The following is a 17659-nucleotide window of genomic DNA, read 5'->3' as shown; positions in this document are numbered from 1 at the left end:
AAGTGTAAAACAAATGTTTCATTTAAGGGAGCTGGCAGTAGGGACAGATGCTTACCTGATGGGAATGGCAGCTCTTCTTTCTGCTCCTGTACCACTCAAAGCTGAAGCAGACAATGGTCTTATGCTTCTCATCTTCACTACAGTTTCTTTCTGTCTTCCTCCATCTGGCTCTAAAAGTCTAGGAGCCAGTAAAAAGCTGTGGCACTATGCTGGGAAGTGAAATGCCAGCAGCACAAAAGAGAAGTGGAGATGGGAGCTTGAGACTTCTTAACTCCATCACATTTACTCTGTTTTGGGCCAGTGGCATCTCTCTTTGACACTGTGAGTAATCTCCAAGTTTTGTATGCATGTATTGCAAAATAGCCTGGCAAAAAATGTGTGCCCCAGTGGCGCAGTGGTAGAATTCTGCTTGCAACACCGGAGGCCCGCGGTTCAAATCCCCCCTGTGACGCAAGTGGTAGAAGTGCCGCTTCACTACACAGAGGGCTCGAATCCCGGGAGTTGGACTCGATGATCTCTAAGGTCCCTTCCAACTCGCACGATACTGTGATACTATGATACTGTGAAACAGGCAAAAGGAAATACAGAAAAGTGATTTTTGTATAATATCTAAAAAAAATAATAATAAATACATAAAAGTAAAGAAAAGGGAAAGAAAAGGGAAAAAAAAAAGAAAAAAGAAAATAAGTGCTTGATATCAATTGATGTAAGTTTTTGAGGCAAGTGACATCAGTTCACAGCAATTAAGATGTGACTCTTGAAGTCTCCCTTTGGCAGTAAGAATGTCTTCTTTTTTTATTTGAATTTGCTGAATTCATTGAAAATATTAATACAGTCTCCAAACGTTAAAATGCACAGCTGAAGAAAGTGTATCACCAGTTAGACCTAGCTGGATATCTAGAAACGTAATGACTCCATCTGCAGACACAGATGTGCTACCTGTGCATGCAAAAGACAAAGAAGTACAAATTTTCATGCATAACTGCCTGCACATTTAAAATCTGGAAATTTGAAGGTTCCATGGAGCACTCAGAAGAATGTATATCAAATGCAGAAAGCACATAAATCTCTTTAACTTCACCAAATTCTCTTATTCTCTGTCTCTTTTATTGGATAGCCATAAAAGATTGGTGACTGAATAAGGATAAATACACTTTTGAATGTGGGAAAAAGAAACCCTGCTAACTGTGACAAAAACAGTGTAATTCAAGATTATTCTTAGGTCCTTAAGCCTGTGTGTGAATCCAACCTCAGTATTTTAATTTGTGATAGTTAAAAACAATTAATGTGTTTCATTTTATTTGTTATTTGGTTGAGCAGATGGTAATGGTTTTGACACAAATCAGTTTTTGGTTTTTTCTTTTTAATTTCTTCTTTTCTTTTCTTGAAAAAGACAAGGCTCTTTTTCCCACTTTGTCACAGCTGGTTACCAATCAATCTCAATTCACGGTACAGTGATGATAGCACATGTTGTTCAGGGGCCAAATCTGATTGGGTTGCATTTTCAGCAGTGTTTCATATTAAAAAAAAAAAAAAAAAAAAAAAAAAAAAAGTGTCTGTATGGCAGTGACTGTCAGCACACTATTGTACAACTGTCATTAATCAAAACTAGCAACAATGAACGTATTCATATGTGCCAGAGACTGCCAGATTTCACTCAAAGTCACCCAATTTCTATTAGAATTTCCTCACCAGCAGTGTTTTCTCATCTGCTTGTTGTTTTCTGTTTCTTTCTTCCTTTCCAGTCCCCTGACCCCCTTCCTTTTAGTTAATTAAAGACAGATCTATGTGAGCTATTACTTGTTCATAGCAGAAGTTATGTAACACAACACCCAAAAGTGGTTAGGTTTTGTCCTAACACATGGACTAGCTGTTCAAAAGCCTTCTTCCAGTGCAATTGGATGGCTGAAGTTTCAGCTAAACTGAAAGGTTAAGCACCTCCAAATGTTTAACAAAGGGAAGTATTTAAGATCAATTAGATGGCCATAAATGTATGTAGCAGATGTCTGATGTCCTACATTTTGTGCAGAATGTTGGGATTACTTGGCTAAGAGCCAGCAATATTAGGGTAATATGTGCGAAAGGTGTTTCTTGACATTGCACATATTTTGAAGACATTGCCTTCTTTGCACACCAGCAAAGTTAAGGATTGGCATAACTGATACACTCTGGTCTTCTTCTGCCCCATCATCAATCTAGGAGTCTGGCCACCTCTGTCTGAGGCCCTGAGCCCAATTCCTAAGTGTCAGCTTGGAGCTGATCCAGATGGGAGTGAACTTCTCCAGAAACTCAAATGGAAATGCTTTGTTGAGGGCACAGGAAGCTCTGGATTGAGAGGAGTTCAAACACTATTGCAGATTTTTCAGGTCGTTGCTTGAGAAACTTAGAAGAAACAACCACATTCAGCCTTCTCACCTTGTTACTTCATGGTTCCTTTCTCACACAAGCTCTTTGTGCTACTATACATAGATCAACTAAAGCTAAACGCCAGTTTTCTTCTCTCTATCTCCTTCCTGCTGCTTCATCATCAAAGCTCTCACTGAACCGTGATGACTTCTGGGGACAGTGTGGAAGGAACAGATGACTAAGAGGTAGCATATCAGTACTTCAGGACAGCAGATGGTTATGACATCCCATGGGCCCATCTGTGTATGAATCCAATTGTTAAATGGCATGTTCTGCCAGGGTGGTCCAAAAATTCAGTATGGTATTGTTGGAGAAGCAGGCTAGGAGAGCCGACCACTACTTGAAGTAATTGATAACTGGACCATGACAGTGACACATTTACTGCTTCCTCCATTTCACAACCCAAGTGGAAGATTATGGCTATGCTCCCTCTCTGCATCCTGGTATGCCATGCAGCTGGCTTTTTCCCCCAGCAGCCTTTGCACAATTTGCATGATTGGCAGGTGTGAGCATAAAGACTGCTGAAGCCTCCAAGGCAGCTGGCTGGCATATCGGCACCAGTGCATCAGCAAGATGAAGAACAAGTCAGCTGCAGCCCATGGCAGACTGTAGGGCCCTGTCCCAGGCTGCTTGCATCCCAGTTTAAGCAGCCAGCCAATCAGATCCAGCCCTGCTGCCTGTCTGGTTTTATCTCAGCAGTGATAAGTGAAACACGGGGATGTTATTTATATTTCTTTCTTTACTTTTTTTTTTTTTTTTTTTTTTTTTTTTTAAAGCCACTGTAACAACATTAGTGTCTAATTGTTGCCCAGCTTTATAAATGGGATTCCTATATCCAACTCACATTTTCATTACAGCTGATCTTAGTTTTGTCATCTCACAGGAGGTGAGTGCAACTTCATATTTTCAGTCCCCTACGGCTGGGCTTGTGTCAAGAAAATAAACATTTTCTTTTGTCCAAGACTCTGTGGTGGCCAAAGATAAATAACTACTCCATTGTTGTGGGATATGATGTTATATGCTTGAGATATTAAAGGATACCATTTGCCTTTTCTCTGTTATGGAAACAATGGTTGTATTTGCCATTGACTAGAGCAGCACAGAATGCAGAACTGTGTAATTTGTGTACAGATTAAATGTGCCTCAGCTGCTTATGGATTTGGAATGAGTAGCTGCCACAGCTCTGAACAAATCCAGAAAATACATCTTAAGTTTTCTATTGTCATGAGTTTGTTCTGTCACTCTGTGGTACTGTGCTAGGAAAAATAGTCCCTAGAAGTTTTTGACTATTCTATTTATTTCCATTAACATATATCTTGTTCATTAGTTAAATCTGACATACAAGAAACATATTCAGTTAAGTGGAGCTCCTAATGAAAGGGATGTAATCTGTGCTTTTTTTCTGACAGGACAGTTTGCCATAGTTTGGTCTTTTTAAATTCATGGCGAATTACTAGAATGCACTTATTGAGTATAGAATGAAACTGTATTGCATTCTGATGAGTATAAGAAAATGCTTTGACTTCTCTTTGTTATTGAAACAGAGTTAATCTAAATGATTAACTCTCCTTAGACACAGTAGAACTTTAAACGTTTCAGCATATAGGGTTCTTTGAGTTAAGATACTTTTATATCTGTTAGCATGTGATACTCTAGCTTCAAAGCTATAATAAAGGAGCCAATAGCGATGTATATTATGTATAGATGTGATGCTCCCAAAGCAATTAAAAATACTCATAAAGATCTTCACAACGTTCCTGTAAATAATAGCATTACATTCTTACTCATTAAAACATGTACGCATGCTGTTCTCTATCATTTCAGTATGTTTGCTGAACAAGCTTGCAGGGTATTTACTGTTTAACAAAGAGAAGGTAAATTAGATTTTCTGAAGTTATGTAGTAAACATTTACACAGTTCAAATACTGACATCTCCTGAGGTCTAGATCTTTCTTTAGTCTCATCTGCCTTTTTCATTACCTGATGCATGAAAATATGAAGCTAAATCTTAATCTTAATTAAGATATCATTAGCAATTATCTAGAAGAAATGTCATTGAAAATAATTTTCAAGAGGGTATGTCAAGAGCAAAATATCTATGCTGAAAACTGGTGTTTTCCTGATTCAGGAGGCAAATAAATTTCATACAAGATAAAGTATCCAGTTGACTTAATGAGGTTGGATCGAAGCCTAAAATAGTTTGTTAAGCTTGAATTGTGCAGGCTGGTAACTACTTAACGGATAATACTTTTCTGTTTTTCTTGGTTGAGCCACTCTGAGTGCCTTGTGAATGAATGTTCACTCTTAATGAATCACTCTCTAGTATTTCTGTGAAATTGATAGATCATCTTTTATGTGCCTCTTCCATAAGTGTCACCTACCAGAGCTTAAATATATTTTTATTGTTTATGATGTTATAGTGTCAAATCCTACCATCATGCCTAGTTTTCTTAAGGGGTTGCTGCTGTAGTGAAGAACTACAAATAAAGGAAAAATTCCAAATCAGCTAAAGTATGTATCTTGTAAAGTTAAAGGTGTGAGAAATCTAAGCTGTCATGTACTGATAATTGATGTCTGATAGCTTAATTTTATCACATTACTCTAGATCAAGGATGAATGCAAGATATTAATAAAACTCTATTACTGAGTGAGCATAGAAATACTAATTTTATGTAAAGTTTCTAACTAATGCAGAGTGCAATAAAAATGTCACAGAGATTAATGCTTGGTGAAATTATCTAATGTTAGGTAATAATTTATCTTCAGAAGTTGAATCCAAGATAGACAGAATATTATATATCAGGTAAGAGTTCTTGTATATTTCTGTTGGCTACAAAATGTTTTTACTCTTTTTATTACAACACAGGTACGACATTAAAGATGACTACACTTTGCGCATCAAGAAGGCTATGAGCACAGATGAAGGCACCTACACATGCATTGCTGAGAATCGAGTTGGAAAAGTGGAAGCATCTGCTACCCTTACTGTGCGAGGTGAGCATTCCTGCGGAGAGAGAGCTTGTGTCCTGAATGGATCAATTGCTTTCTGACAAAATGAGCCAAATCCTTACCTGCTGTGTTTGGTTTTCACACATCCTGTGCAGTTGTTGGTGCTGTACTGATTTACTACAAATCTGAAATCCTGCTCCCATTGATATCTGTGGCAAATTCTAGTTGAGTTCAGTAGGATAGGATCTCCCAGCAGTTAATTATCTGGTCTAATAGTTTTTTAATTGAAGAATAGATGCATACATTTTCATAAGAAAGAAGTAAAAAACTACACACACAGTCTTTCATAAGTAAAAACTCAGTTTAAATTGTTGTTATTAGGGTGCTATACCCTAATAAATATAAGGAGTGCACAGTGTTTACTAATGTCAAACATAATGCACATAGTATAATGGAATTATTAGCTCTTCCCCTTCTTTACTCACTCTTTACTCGTAAGATAAATCCCAGTCAGAGGAAAAAGAAAATCTTAATTAAATTTTGTAAGTAATGCAATTAAATAATGTAAGTAATGCATACTAATGTATTCTCACTTAAAATATCTCCCGGTCTGTGGAATCCACTCATTGTTTAAGGGGTGCTATTTGATATGGTAAAAAGGTTTTTACACAGTGAGCTGCCCAGATGTTTTTTGTGACAGTAGATATGGACATGCTAAAGATTATAGAGAGCAAAAAAGTTTGTGAGATAATATTTTCATATTAGTAAATAGAATTTAGTAACTATTACTTCATTCCAAAAGATAAGCTACAATTTGGCACAATGGATATCACGCAGATACTATTTCACAGTTTAGTGGTGCATGCTGACAGTTTTCAGTAGAGCTGTGAAAGGTTAATAAAAGCATTTTTGGCTTTATCTGTGCTTCTCTTTTCATACACGTTAAATCAAATGTTCAAAGTCTCAGTGGATTGCTTTATTAGAACAGGGGTCAACTGACCCAAGAGGCCAGCTTCCATTTCCATCCATTTAATGCATGGACACAGTTCAGTTTAATTTGCTGAATTCAAAGGGCAAAAAAGCACCAAATGGCTTTGTAGAGGGGGAGATGTTAGTATATAACAAAGAAAAGAGAATATTGTGATAATCCATTTGCTAAATATTACCTCAGTGTTCACTCTAGGTAATGTGTACTATGGTAGATCTTCCTGTTTTCATCTGAAGAAGTAGGTTTACCTGTTACATGTTTGTGTAAAAGATTGTTTTTCCATTTGTAATGTGAGGAAAATAGCCACTACACTGAACTCCAAGAAATGCTCTAAATCTGTTCCTTTGTTACAGGCAGAATCATGATACCCAGTATATCTGGCAACCAATTCAGTAGCCTTTAAACACTCTTGAGCTGTGTCCACTGCATGCATCACTGGAGCAGGCTTTTAATATTTATATATCATAGGCTTTTATTATGAACAATAAATAGAAACAAGTGAACTAGTCCTTTGAAATCACTGAAGCTTGAACTTTATCAAAGTAAGGTAGAAAAACAAAGAAATAAAACAGATAATTTAATTGATTTTCCTACATTAAAGCAGGCTTTCATTATCATGGGTACTACTCTCCCCTAGGTTTGCAATATACATTCAACTACATAGTTTTTATGCAACATAAAGGAAGCCATGATGATATAAGCTTATTAAATGTTCAGGGTAACAGAAAATGAGAAAAGCTAAGAAATTCAGTGGATAAATGTTATTATTCTGTATTTCCTGGAAACAAAGTACTGGATAAACTCCTGTTGACTTAAAAGGGACCACATATGGTGTTCCTTTTAGTTAAAAGAAGATTTAATTCTGAATTCCTTAACTTTAACCAATTTTGTTTGAAATTGATTTTAGCAAAATCATCCTTCGTGTGGTTGTTAGCATTTGAAAATTCACTTTGAAGGTTCCTTGGTCCTTGTGTGTGTGCTTTTTTTTTTTTTTTTTTTTTTTTTTTTTTTTTTTTTTTTTTTTTCTGCAGTTTTGACTGCAAACCTGGCAGCAACAGCATAATCCTTAGCTTCCTCCCTCATGGCTCCATCTTCTCAAAGCAATGAATGAGGATGCAGTCAGGGAAGTTCACTGTTATACTTTTTGTACAACTGCTACATGGTTGTAAATGATAACAGAATTTGAATTTAGTGATTCAGTATTTGGGCTCCGTCTTGTAAAGATGCACATCACTCATTCCTTATCTTTCTGTGAGACCAAGAGTATGTCATAATACTAAAAAACAGAATGTCTCAAAATAGATGACATTTTGAGAAAGGGCAGTAGGCTTGAAATAATTAAAGTGAGTATGACAAAGTAAGAATAAATATACAGAAATGCTGAAAACTAAAATGATATTTGCATGCTGCACTATGCAGGGATCTGTACATCTTCGCTTTTGGCCATAGTCTGCACGTAAGGATATAGACTGGTTATCTTATTTTAAAATAAATAGGTAAATAAATATGTAAATAATGTTACTCAGAAATATGTAACTCTTCCTACTGCTAAAATAAGGAAAGTTTCATGTAACCAGATTGAAACCCTGAGTCAAATTTTTATCCATCTTTTTGGTTCTTGGGAAAGGGGATGTCTGCATTTTATTAGCAGAGGGACAGGCAGTCCTCTCTCCCAACACGAATATAATAAACAGCTGTTGCTATCATCAAGAAATAATTTTCTGCAGCAACAGCTTTCAGTCTTGATACCACTCTGAAACAGTATTAACCTGTCGATCATTCAGCAGTATTTTTTTTTTCTCTTTTATTTATTTATTTTTTTAGGAAGTAGAAGTTTCCTAAGCTGTAATTTGGGAGATTCTGGGTTGAAATCCCTGTGGCCATTGTGGTCTATCTGTTATATTTTCATCAGTCTTGTCAGTGAGGAAAAAGCAATGTGTTGTAAGCCTTCATGCCTGTTATTGAATGAGAAAGATTGTCCTGGGCTTTTTGTGGACTCCACTGCTGTAGTGACTGACCATGCTTAAAATTCAATTGATATTTGACTCAGAAAGTAAATGCATTGCATCTACTGGCATGACATTTGGCAGACTGTAGCTTAAATTGATGTGTTCATCAGGATCTAAAAGTTTTTGGTTTGTTTTGTTTTTTTTTTCTAATGCAAGTGGTTTCTCTTTTATCAGGCACTAACAGTGATACTTGCTGATGGCATGTGAAGATAACAAAAAATGTTTCTCAGAGAATGGTACCAGTCAGCTTGCTCAGATACTATGCTCAAATAAATGTGGTAATAGTAACACGTGACTAAACAGAAATAATTGTGAATATTTTACATAGGCTGTCATTGGAGGGGTTGGCAATCATGGTAGTATCCATAGTTTAACGTAACATTACACGTCATGCATTCTGACAGATATTCTTTTCTTTTTTAATTTCTTTTTTATGTTCTCACTACACCATTGTAATGTCAACAGCTCGCCCCGTTGGTAAGTAACCATCCTTCTATCCATTTTAGCATGGCTTCATGCAGTGCTTCATCTTTCATTTGCAACACTATTTAACTGGCTTAAGTTAGCAGCCAGTGTTTAATAGTATTAACTTTATGGCACCAGGCAAGTGATTTTGACTGACAAATTGCTATTTCTGAACTTTCTATTTTCTGCTATTTCATGCATAAGTACATTTGCCAAATCACCAAGAAATAACCAGTCAGTGAAACTGAACGGGTGTGGTGATACTGAGCCAAAATCATTCAGACATTTTTAACGGTCTATTTAAGGGCCTGGTATAAAAGCCATTGAAATCTACAGAATGGATTGTATTGACTTTGGTGAGCTTCTATCAGGCCCTAAATGATCAGCTCATTGTGCCTCTATCGCATAGCAGTAAAAGCACAGGCTTTGCATGTCCAGTCTTTTTTGTGTCTTTCAAAGACTTTTGAAATGAAATAGTTCTGGAATTGAAGAGGGGATGGAGTAGATTTCCGTGCTTGTTAAGAAAGTTCATCATTGATTTTCACCCTTGGGTCAACTTCAAATGCATTCTGGAATGCTCTGTATAGGTTGTGGCTATTCTGAATAACAAGTCCAGAGGAAGACAGTCTCTGGATTTTGAATTCTTATTGTGATATTTAGATTTCTTCCTATGCCTTTGAAGTTACTTCTAAAAATGTATAGAAATCTAACTGAGCATAATGGAAAAATTGCAGCTGCCACTGGCTGCAATTCACTTTTGGTGTTCACAAATATCCTGAACTTATTTAATTTTCATTCACGGATCTTTACTCTGTACCTGTATGGACTTTTAAAATAATTTAATTGATCGTACTGCTCCTCTGAATTTTGCAGTTTACATTGATATGTATCTTCTAGAATAATAATATGGTTACTCTGTTTGATGATTTATTTATTGTTTTGTTTGGTGGGGGTTTTTGTTGGGTTTTTTTGTTTGTTTGTTTTGTTTTTTCATTAGTGTGAGAAGTCTGTACTGGTGTTTACAGAAATTGCTAAGCTGTAGTCTTTATGTAGTCATCGTTTTTACTTATTTATTTTTTTAAACAAATGTGTTTGACCAAAGTTTGATCTTGACCTTGTCTCAGGTCTTCACTGTTATGAAGTTGGAGGAAGAAAAGTTGAAATAATTTAAAGATAAGCTCTAGGTTATGCATCTGTTTCCCTAACTAAGGTGATCCCATGCTAATTAGCTTGCTATCGTGAATAGAGCCATGTGCATCTGCAGTAACTTTATTGCTTACCCAAACTTGGATAATTATATATCCCATGTAGGAGAGTAATTCACAGTTCTCCATTTAGAAAATCAATAGTCAGCTTTAAACCTGAGTCCCTACTGTATTACTTTGAGATTATCCTAGTTCTCAATAACTTAATTCCCAGGAGTTGTAACAGTAAAACCGGAGTAAACCTAAAAAAACAATTTTCCTTCCTATTCTGGAAGTGTAGTGGTTGCAGTGTTTAAGTGACTTGCTTTCTTTGGTCACTTACATCTAATCCTGTACCTGTAGAAAAGACACTGCTGTCCTTATAATATGGCGTGCTTTTACTCTTTTCTTCCTTTTCATCCTACTGTTCCTATCTTTGTTTCATTCAAAAGTAGGCAAAGCGGGCAGCTACCTTTGCTGTTGAAAATATAAAGCCAGGTAGAACAAAACAAAGTAACTTCTCTTTCCGCCATCATTTCACCACCAGAATGTTCAAATGATCTGTTAAAACTGTCATCTGACAGGAATGGCGAGTCAAATCTTGTAGCTTTTTTTTTTTTTTTTGCTAAGTCTCTAAATGACTTGACTTGAATGCAGAGCAAAATTCACCTTTCCTATAAAAGGAAGCTAAAGAAAACTCTACTTAATATTATTATACTCACAGCTCTTTAGGAAGGTGACATTTTAAGAGAAGTATATTTTTATACTTCTGTGTATGTTAAACTGAAGGATAGCAATTTATAAGTTTATATTCTTTCCTGATACTTTCATATTATCTGAATACATCTGCTTTTCATTGCTACCTCCATTTCAGAGCAGATATGTTTTGTCTTTACTATGCTATAAAGAACAAAACATTTTGTTTCACCAATGCATTGCTGAAAAATAGAAACATATATTTTTAATGTTCAAGCATTATAATTCTTACTGTAAACTGAGTCAGTTTTGTCTTCTGTTTAGTTTTTACCTGTTTCAAATATTTATATTCTATTAGTTGTGTCATTGTCATTTAAATTTCAGCTTGAGTGGAAAATTCAGGAGTTGGGATTACTTCTGCCAGTGATCATGTTTCATTCAAGTAGATATTAACATATGATCTATACTACATAGATGAAATGAGGTATGATCCTGCCTGAAGTGGATGGCAGCTGGTGAATTCAACAGCTCTGTGCTAGATTACTTAGTGTTGCTGCTAGGTATAAACACTTGGCTCATTTCTGAAATAGGTGTTTTCTTATTTATAGCCTTTTGAAATTGTTTGTTATAAGATTTACAATAGATGGTTTGGGAAACAAAATATTTAACCACATTTATCCCTATTTCTTCCATTATTTCACATGCAAGATGTATTTTCTACATGAGGAAGTTAATATTTTCTTACTTTGGCACTCTGCTGTATTTCTCACAGTAACCATGTGAGAGAATAACTGTAAAAAGTAGCCCAAAATTTGAGAGAGGCCCAGAAGTTTTGGATAATTCCACCTAGAAGTAACACTGTTATACTTTTCAAAAGTATTTCCTATATTGCTCTGAGATGGAGTCTTAAAATTAACTTAGAAATAGAAGATTTGTGAAAATATATGTCTAATGCTTCAGTTGCATTTTTGTTAATGCAGAAAGATCATTCAAAAGACAAAGTACTGTTTACAAATTATTTTCACCTATGTCCAGGTCAAAATACAGTTCTTTGCATTTCAATTGCTTTATAGTGAGTCAAGTTTACTTAATTTGCTGTGAATCATCTTAGAAAGTGGCGACATACAATAAATAGCCAGATAATTTTGCTACCTGGATAAAAATTATTTAGAATTAACGTAGTAAGGGGAGACCAAGCAGTCTACAATAACTTTACTTCCCTACCATGTTGGAGGAGAGAGAAACAAAAAAGACATCTACATGAATATTCAAAATTTCATACTAATTAAATGCAACTTAAGCATGTGAAATGTCATTTCACTTAAATATAGTAGGAATTTTCAGGTCACCAGGTCACCAACAGGCATGCCTTAATGATCATTTCAGAGTGGTGCAGCATGAAACAAAATAGAAAGGACTCTTTTTTTTTTTTTTTTTTTTTTTTTTTTTTAAATGAGCATATATTAGTTTTGGTGGCTTGAAATCATATTGTTTGGATGATAGTTGAGAAAGAACTCTATCCTTTTCCATTTTGAGAAAGAGTGCTATCTTTTTCCATTTCATTCTGACTTACAGGAGAATAGTTTTATTTTTAGCATATTCCTGAAACTATCACCTCCATTTGAGTCACTGAGGAGTAGTACAACTATATCAGCAATGACAATTGGTGTGTGACAGAAGAGATGAGATCATGCTTGGCACTGCTGTGCCATCTTTCAGTGGCAGAAATCTCCTACCTATCTATATCAAAGTGCAGTATTTTGTCTGCCTTCTGCTGTCACATATAAAAGTTTTCAGAAGGTGGTAAGTGCACCAGTAAACATTAGACTTCTTGCATTTATTTATTAAGTGAAAGAGTAATGCATTTTTTCTTATTTGTCAAATGGCAAATTCTTCAATGTCAAAAGGTTGCCATAGAATAAAATACTTAGGCCTTTGAGTACCAGTAAGAAGAAAAAATACAGAACTGACTTGTTTTGATGTTTTGTAGCCTTTTAAAGACCACTTTAAAAAAATAAAAATAAAATAATAATAATAAAAAAATAAAAAACCTAAACTGTAGTGTTTATACCTTTGCAGATTGTGCTAGCTGAACTTGCTTCAATGTGAATAATGACTCCAGATACCATGGGAATATGTTCAGGCTATATAGGCCAGAACACATTAGCCATCAAACATTTAAGGGCTGGCCCACCAAATTCTGTCTCCATTTTCAACTTCTCCAAGTCTTTTGGGGATACCAGGTAGTATTAAAAACAGAAATGTGGAAGTTCAGAGAGAGGATTCTTCAACAGTCACCATGAAAGATGGCTGCCTACTTGAAGTTTTAGTGTTTTGTACTGTGCCCAGTCCACTGTGTATATGCCTATATGCATGCTGTTTCTGTTACAGAAAATCTAGTTATAGTGAGTGCAGGAAGAGATAAAGGGACTTTTTTTTTCTTTCCTTTCTTTTTTGATTGTTTGATTTCATTTAGCTTTTTTATTTTTATTGCTGAACTCTAGCTTGGGAGAGTTTTGATGTGTAAATGTTTTTTAGCTATTCTGAATTCATTATGTATGCTCAAATCTGCAGGATTTTTTTTCTTTCTTCAGTGGATTCTGAGTCCTTCCATAAGTGTTTGAAAAAAAAATAAATCAGTGTATGAAAAGGAGTCTTTTGATGTGTTGCTCCCTATGCAAACTTTTCACTTTTTTTAAAAAAGGTTAAATCTGTTACTTTTCCGTCAAGAAATGGATGAAAATCAGTACGTTAATGCATTCCCTTTTCTCTTTGCTTTCTTTACTCATGGGATCACAGGGTTTGGAAGGGACCTCCGGAGATGATCTAGTCATCTAGATCAATGCTAATACAGATTCCCCAGGGTAGGTTACACAGAAAAGTGTTAGGGAGAGTTTGGAATATCTCCAGAGGAGACTCCACTGCACCTCTGAGCAGCTTGTTCCATTGCACTGTCACTCCTCACGGCAAAGATATTTTTCCTATGGATCTTCTTGTGTTACGGTTTTAGCCCATTACCCCTTTTTCTGTCACCAGTCACCCTGAAAAGGGAATGGCCCTATCCACTTGACTCCTGCCCTGTAGATATTTGTAGGCATTGATAAGATCTCCCTTCAGTCTTCTACAGGCTGAACGGACCCAGATCTCTCAGCCTTTCCTCAGAAGGAAGATGCTACAGGAACCTAACCATCTTTGCAGCCCTCCATTGGACTTTCTCTAGAAGTTCCCCATCTTTCTTGAACTGGGGAGCCCAGAACTGGACATAGTACTCCAGATGTGGCCTGCACCAGGGCAGCAGGGGAGAATAGTCTTCCTTTACGTTCTGGCCATGTTCTTTTTAATGCACCCCAGGATACCATTGGTCTTCCTTTACACAAGGGCACACTGCTGGCCCATGGTCAGCCTGTCAGCCCCCAAGACACCTAGTTTTTTTTCTCCACAGAGTTATTTTCCAGCAAGTCAGCCCCTAACCTGGAATGTCAGCTAATTCTCAATCCACATCACTGTCTACTCATCTATCCCACACTTCCTAAGCATACCTATGAGGGTGTTATGGGAGACCATGTCAAAATTTGTCTTTCTTTCAGGCTCTGTTAAGGCACCTGTATCAGGGCACATCCTTGATTTATTGTTTGTCATCACTAACAGCTTTGTGTCCAACTAACCACATTGTGATCTGTGCCTGTTAACAAGATTTGAATTTATGAGGAAAGAACTCCTGACTCGGCTCAGATTTACAGTGTTTGAGACTGATAATCTCTCTGTCTCTACTGCATCAGCAACAGTATCCTTTCAAACCATGTTTCACAGTGCCTAAACTTTCATATTTTCTTTCAACAATTCTTGTACTTCCTTCAGCTGTCTCTTAGTCCAGTACCACTGGAACAAGCAAAACAATCCTACAAATAAATAGTCTTACTCCATAGATAATGTCAAAGGTTACATCCATTTTGAAAATATGTAACACTTTGCCTGGAATTCTGGAGACTTCTGCTATCCTCCATGTAAACATCTTAGAGGCAAGTCTTGGCCTATATTTGGTATGACTGGAACTGAGTTTAATGCCTTAAAGTATCAGAATGTATTGAAGATCAGCTTAAGTGTCCACATGACTATGATCACTGCAGTAGGGAGATGAGAGGCACACTGAGATATCTACTGTCAAATCTTAGAAAGTTTTGCATTGATGATGTCCAGAACTCAGAAAAGTGTTTGAAGAAGGCTCCATTATCTCATCCCTTTGACTGACTCTCTTACATCTAAGTTGAGCAACTGAGTACTGTACCATGATTTAATTAACTGTACCATACCATACTGTACCTGAATTTAATTGCTCTAAAGGTAACTATGAAATTGCTGCAAATGTACAATGCCAAAGGAGAAAAAAAAAAAAAAAAAAAAAAAAAAAAAAAAAAAGAGTATAGATATAAATGAGAATATTAGGCATGTTTACTATCTCTTCACCGCTGGAAAGAGAGCTGAGTCTTAATGCATTTTGATTCTTTATCAAGAAGTATGTTTTTGCCCATTCTTCAAAGTTTTTTTCCTCAGCAGTGAGGGGGATGATTGTTGCTTAGAAGATTTAGCATGTTTTCCTTAACCAATTCAAAGAAATATGTTTCTGGATAATAAATAATTCTAGTTTACATTGAAATATGCATCTTTATCGCTTAGCCTACCTAAGTAATCTTCCTGACAAGTTTAATTTGAAGTTGAATATCAATTGTAATTTAAGCCCTCTAAAATTTGTTGTAGTCACTGTTTTTCCTGTAATAATTATTTTTTCAATGACTCTTATCTGAAGACCATGTAAATCAGTAATAGAATTTCTACTGACTTCAACAGGGACCTTAGTACATACCGTTAATTAAAAGATTACTAAATTTTGCATTATCTGAAAATTGTTTGCATTATAAAAAAATGAGATTAATCCCATAGTGACTGCCTTAGATAATTGAGGATGTTAGAAAAAAACAAATAATGACAACAAATATCCTACTGTTATTAATTTCTGTGGTTACAGTTCCATTACTGCTTGCAGTAGAAATACTAGACTTAGTATGATATCTACTTTTGATTAAAATCACAGCAATATAAACTATATACCTCAGGGCACCTGGAATGATGGGGCTGCTGTGAGCAGGTCATGATAATGGAATTCCCTACAGACTATTTTGTTCAGTGTGAACCACAAACCTTAAGACTAGCTTAGAAAATTGTGTCACTGAAAGAAAATGTTGCTAGTACTTTATGTGGGATTCACAGTGCTATTTACTGCAAAATCACATTTTTCTCTAGCAATTTTCCTCTCATCTTCTGAGCCATTTTGTGCCACATTTCTTATCAGGTGACCAGAGTTCACCTAGGAGGAATAAACTCACTGTCTTGGTCAAGCTTTTCTACATCAGCAGCTTTATCAGCTCCTGGTAATTCAGCATAATGTATTCAGAGACGCAAGTGATAAATAAATGAATGTAATCCATCAGAGCATATTTGAGATTCTGCTACCTTGGAAAACAATTGATAAATATTTTGTTATATTCCTTTTTCTTTTTCTAAGTCTCCTTAACACTTGAGCAGAAGCTACCTTCATATACATTTATTTGTAGAATAAAAGATCTATCCAGTGACACATAAAATGACATTTAGAAAGAGTTCAGCAGAGAGCACTGTTACCATTTTCAATAACTAATGCTTAACTACTGCTCATACTTTTCTATCTCCATTTTCATTCTTGCCTTGAATACTGTTCTGTGCTGTAAAATCAGTTCTGAACATGATGTGATTAACCTTAGGGCCTTCCCATCCCCTCATTGCAAAGCCCACCTTGTACGTGGCCTATGCTTTCTATTCGTGTTCACCATCTGATTTCCATATCATCCTGCTCACCCTCATGAGCCGCTATTAGCATAACAGAGCTTTAGTGTGACATTGATTGAAGCAAGCACTTGCTGAATGCAGTATCAGAGCATAATTTGCCAGAAATCAAATCTAATTTCCTATGTACTTTTCAAATTCATTAAAAATAAAATAAATAAAATAAAATAAAATAAAATATATATTAAAAAAAAAAAAAAAAAAGTGGAAGTGCATTTGTTCTATAGTCTTAATTGTTTTTGTTTTTGTTTTGTTTTGGTTTTTTTTTTTCCATATTTTTGTCCAGTGCCCTGGAATCCAAGCAGTACATTTCCTTTTAGAGCCATTGAAAATCTTTGACTTTCAAAAAACCAATTAAGCAAGAGTTTTTCTACTGTTTATTCCAATCCACCTAATGTTACATCTGAAACAATAAAGGGTAATAGTTTGATAGGCAGAACACTTGGTTTCCTGCTTCCTAACAGTTTTTTCAACAGATTCTTCTAATTACTTTAATGCTTAGATTGAATTAAGCATTAAAGTAGCTCATAATTCTTTAACAGCTGAAGCATATCAAGCCTGCTGTTATTAATCTAACTGTACCTTTCCAGTCTCCTTTGAGAGGAGCCATAATGACTTGAATAAGATTTTTGTCAATGTTCTACTGATGTTGAACTTTGAGGGAGTCATGTTTTTTGTTAATCTTTCTGCAAAATATTAGTAATAATATTTATCTACCTTATATACAGCATCTGTGTATGTAGGTAATGAACTTTCTTTGTAGAAAAACTGAAGTGCTTATTCTGTGATCAAAGCCTTGCTGTCCCTGAACAGGATCATATTGCATTCTCTGGAGATAATGGTAGTCTTACTGATTTGGTAGTTGTACTTGACCAAAATTTATCCTAAAAATATTAACTGTTACATTCAGCTGTCAGTTCTCATTACTCGGCTGGAATTTGGTTGATAAAATTGATATGGTGAAAACATGCTGTAACATGTTACTTTTATCTGTCTGTAAACAGAACTATAGCTGAAAATGATGACAAGTTGAAGCATTATTTACTGGAGACTTATCTAAACCTGTTGCTCTGAGGCAACATCTC

The 17659-nt window shown here is 35.7% G+C and overlaps 1 protein-coding gene across 5 annotated transcripts in view; it reads left to right on the top strand.

Moving 5' to 3' along the window:
* ROBO2 (roundabout guidance receptor 2) overlaps nucleotides 1-17659 on the top strand; it is an 862371-nt gene that overhangs the window by 737121 nt on the left and 107591 nt on the right. For 3 of the 5 annotated variants that reach the window (XM_072326591.1, XM_072326571.1, XM_072326563.1), the window contains exons 6-7: nucleotides 5273-5400; nucleotides 8818-8829. In XM_072326591.1, coding sequence (XP_072182692.1) covers nucleotides 5273-5400; nucleotides 8818-8829 — 140 coding nt within the window. The remainder of the gene's footprint in view (nucleotides 1-5272; nucleotides 5401-8817; nucleotides 8830-17659) is intronic. The other 2 variants (XM_072326598.1, XM_072326582.1) reach the window with 1 other exon arrangement.

This window comes from Excalfactoria chinensis, chromosome 1, assembly GCF_039878825.1.
Source record: "Excalfactoria chinensis isolate bCotChi1 chromosome 1, bCotChi1.hap2, whole genome shotgun sequence".
NCBI lineage: Eukaryota > Metazoa > Chordata > Aves > Galliformes > Phasianidae > Excalfactoria > Excalfactoria chinensis.
This window is presented reverse-complemented; position numbering and strand designations above follow the sequence as displayed.